We start from the raw sequence: 2,954 nt of genomic DNA, 5'->3' as shown, positions 1-2,954 counted from the left end.
TGCAATTATGTAAGAATTACTCACTAAGAACCCGCGTAACTAGGGTTCTAAAAAAGCTATATTCGTTTAATTTCCTATTGGTTTTTCCCACTGTTGATGTTAGTGGTCTGCTGCATTATTGTCGACTTTTCAGATTCCTAGATGCAGAAGGCAAACTATTAATATTTGTGATCGTATCCCGGCACCCATCAAACAACAGCCGCTAACTTGAGGGTTGAGAATTCCCATACCTCAGCTACTGTATTTCGTTTAAGCTGCAGAATGGGGAACGGGGATGTTTCAGGGGTTCTGATTGTGAAGGTGTTGAAGGGGTCGAATTTAGTAGTTAGGGACCTGATAAGACACAGTGATCCTTACGTTATCGTCAAGCTGGGTGATCAAGTCCGTTTCCTTTGATCCTACCAGCCTTTCATCTTAGCAATACCAGTTAGCTGCATATAATATAGTTAGATCTATATGATATAGTAACTGTAATTCAGATTTTATATAAAGGTTTTACCAGTTAGCTACATATAATATAGTTAGAGGTATATGATAGAGTAACTGTAATTCAGATTTCATATAAAGGTCTTATCAGTTAGCTACATATAATATAGTTAGATGTATATGATATAGTAACTGTAATTCAGATTTCATATAAAGGTCTCTCATCATAGGCCTGCACATGGATTTTTTTGCTTGGTTAACAAATACTTCTTAGTATCTTAGACGTGCAATCTGTGCTTCCCTTTCAGAGTAAGAGGACTGGTATCAAGTATAAGACCCTTAATCCAGAATGGAATGAAGAGATGACATTCACTATAGCGAATGTGTCTTCTCCAGAGAGTAGCTCACTCACTGTGGTATGCGCTTTACGCCGAAGCCTTATTCTTCCTTGTGTGCTTTATGTATTTATACAAATGATCATTAAGAAACATCTTTAGATGCACAGTGATATGGGGTTTAACGGTAAGTTTCGTTGGGTGAAACCCACGAGACGGAGGTTCAAATCTCGTTGAGTACATGGCCTGTTGTGTCTTGGCTAGAAGAGTAGGCGACCCAAGAGTGGACGTCTCGGCTCTTGTTGAGGCATAAGTTCTTGCTATGTGTGGCTTGCAGGTTGCTGCACCTAGCCTAGCTCTTGTTGAGGCATAAGTTCTTGCTATGTGTGGCTTGCAGGTTGCTGCACCTAGCCTAGGTTTATAGTGGCAGCCAGTTGGATTTGATCCTGGGCCTGCCCAGGATAACTCTCACCAGTTACCGATTGTCCTAGTGTTAAAAAAAAAAAAAAAAAAAAGAAAAAAAAAAGAAAAAAAGAAAGAAACATCTTTAGACAACTCTGAATGAATTGAAAATTAAAATATTTTCGTTGAGTAATTCTTTTGCAGGAAGTGTGGGATAAGGATAAATACACACGGGACGACTTCATGGGAAGAGGTGAAGTTGACCTAAAGTCTTTTGTGACTCAATCCACTGCTACTAAAGGAGGTTACAAGCACAATCAACAGGACGTGCACTTGAAGTTGCAAAAGGTTCACTCTGGTGTATTGGACTTCAAACTCGGATGGCAGCCTGGGCAGTGAAGGGTTTGTTTCAGAAAGTCGAGATCCAATAGTTTTCTTCTGAAGTGTTTACGATTTAGAAAAACGTAGGGGAGGGATTATTATATGCACCCTCCGCACTTCCAATGGAAGGCTGTTACGTGCCGGCTCTTTGTAATAAATATATGTATATGTATTAATATAATTTGTTTTTGTTTAATCGGAATTAAAGCTGGGTGTGCTCCTTTTATCATATTTTCTTGGTCTCGTTTCGGAGTTTCAAGTATTTGGTATCATTATTTCAATGATATGTGCTTCCCGGACGTTTTGATATGTGGTATAATAAAACTGTTAGAAGGGTTTTTCAGCAGACTGAATGCATTCACTAATTAGAAAAACCATTTAAAAAACAAAAATACACCATCTTCAGAAAATTTATCATTATACTAACAAAATAATAAAGACCTCTGATGGTTACACTTCTCCACAGATTTCGTTACATCTTATATTCAATTTAACACTCCGGTTTGATTATGGTCCATGGTACTTCTGTCCATTAATTGGGAAGTTCAAATAGGTTACAATAATCGCTAGGCTAGAGAGTATAATGCACGGTAGAGTGTATGTCATGGACACACTTAACATTTCAAATCCGACAGCTTCTCTACGCTGCAGGGTGTATCAGGCTCACCAACTTGAATATGGCCGTTTTCTAACGAGGATACAATTTCACTCAGAAAATAATGGAAATTCTTACATGATTTTGGAAACTGGAAATTTTCTGAAATCCTAGTTAACAGTGTGAAGCTTTAGGATTTTGGATGGACACTGGTTTTCATAATGGGACTGAATCTATTTTCATTATTAAAAAAACAATATAAATATTTTTAATATTAGATTTAAAAAAAAAAAATTATTAATTTTCCTAAATAATTTCAAGATTTTGACTAAATTGTTTTTCTCTTTAGCTAAGCTTATCAGGTTAAATTTATTGAGAATTTCTTTACTAATTTCTCCAAATAATTTTAAAATTTTGGCTAAAGTCTAATTTCTTTAGACAACTTTATATAAAACTGAATATTTAATTTCTTTTTAAATCTCTTTAAATTTAATCTATATTAAAATTGGATCTGAAAACTAAAAAATCGCAATTTTCAATTTTAAATGTAAAAATAACCAATTAAATTAATTTATTATTTAAGAAATGGCTTCCACTCTCTTCTGCCGAGGTTCAGATTTAACTCCTCATTGGCTTACTTTGTATTGCAACGTGCATACAGGTGCAGCTAAACCCTTTGTGTTGCAACGTGCATACAGGTTCACCTAAACCCTTGAAAATATAATTTAGGTTCACTGTTAATCATAGTTCCAAATTAGGTCGTACCGACCAAAAAGTTCGAAAATTCGACTATTCGGTTCGGTTCGTGGTTTAAT

General features: G+C 35.7%; 1 protein-coding gene across 1 annotated transcript; it reads left to right on the top strand.

The window, feature by feature from the left end:
* The first annotated feature begins 205 nt into the window (after positions 1 to 205).
* LOC149206114 (GTPase activating protein 1-like) lies at positions 206 to 1,735 on the top strand. Its single transcript, XM_089393636.1, has 3 exons — positions 206 to 381; positions 735 to 842; positions 1,368 to 1,735. The coding sequence occupies exons 1-3, from the start codon at positions 262 to 264 to the stop codon at positions 1,560 to 1,562; spliced, it is 423 nt and encodes a 140-aa protein (XP_089249762.1). The 5' UTR covers positions 206 to 261; the 3' UTR covers positions 1,563 to 1,735.
* Positions 1,736 to 2,954: the final 1,219 nt, after the last annotated feature.

This window comes from Pinus tabuliformis, chromosome 1_2 (assembly GCF_031772625.1).
Source record: "Pinus tabuliformis cultivar Carrire ecotype Pingquan chromosome 1_2, CPIR1, whole genome shotgun sequence".
Taxonomy (NCBI): domain Eukaryota; kingdom Viridiplantae; phylum Streptophyta; class Pinopsida; order Pinales; family Pinaceae; genus Pinus; species Pinus tabuliformis.
This window is presented reverse-complemented; position numbering and strand designations above follow the sequence as displayed.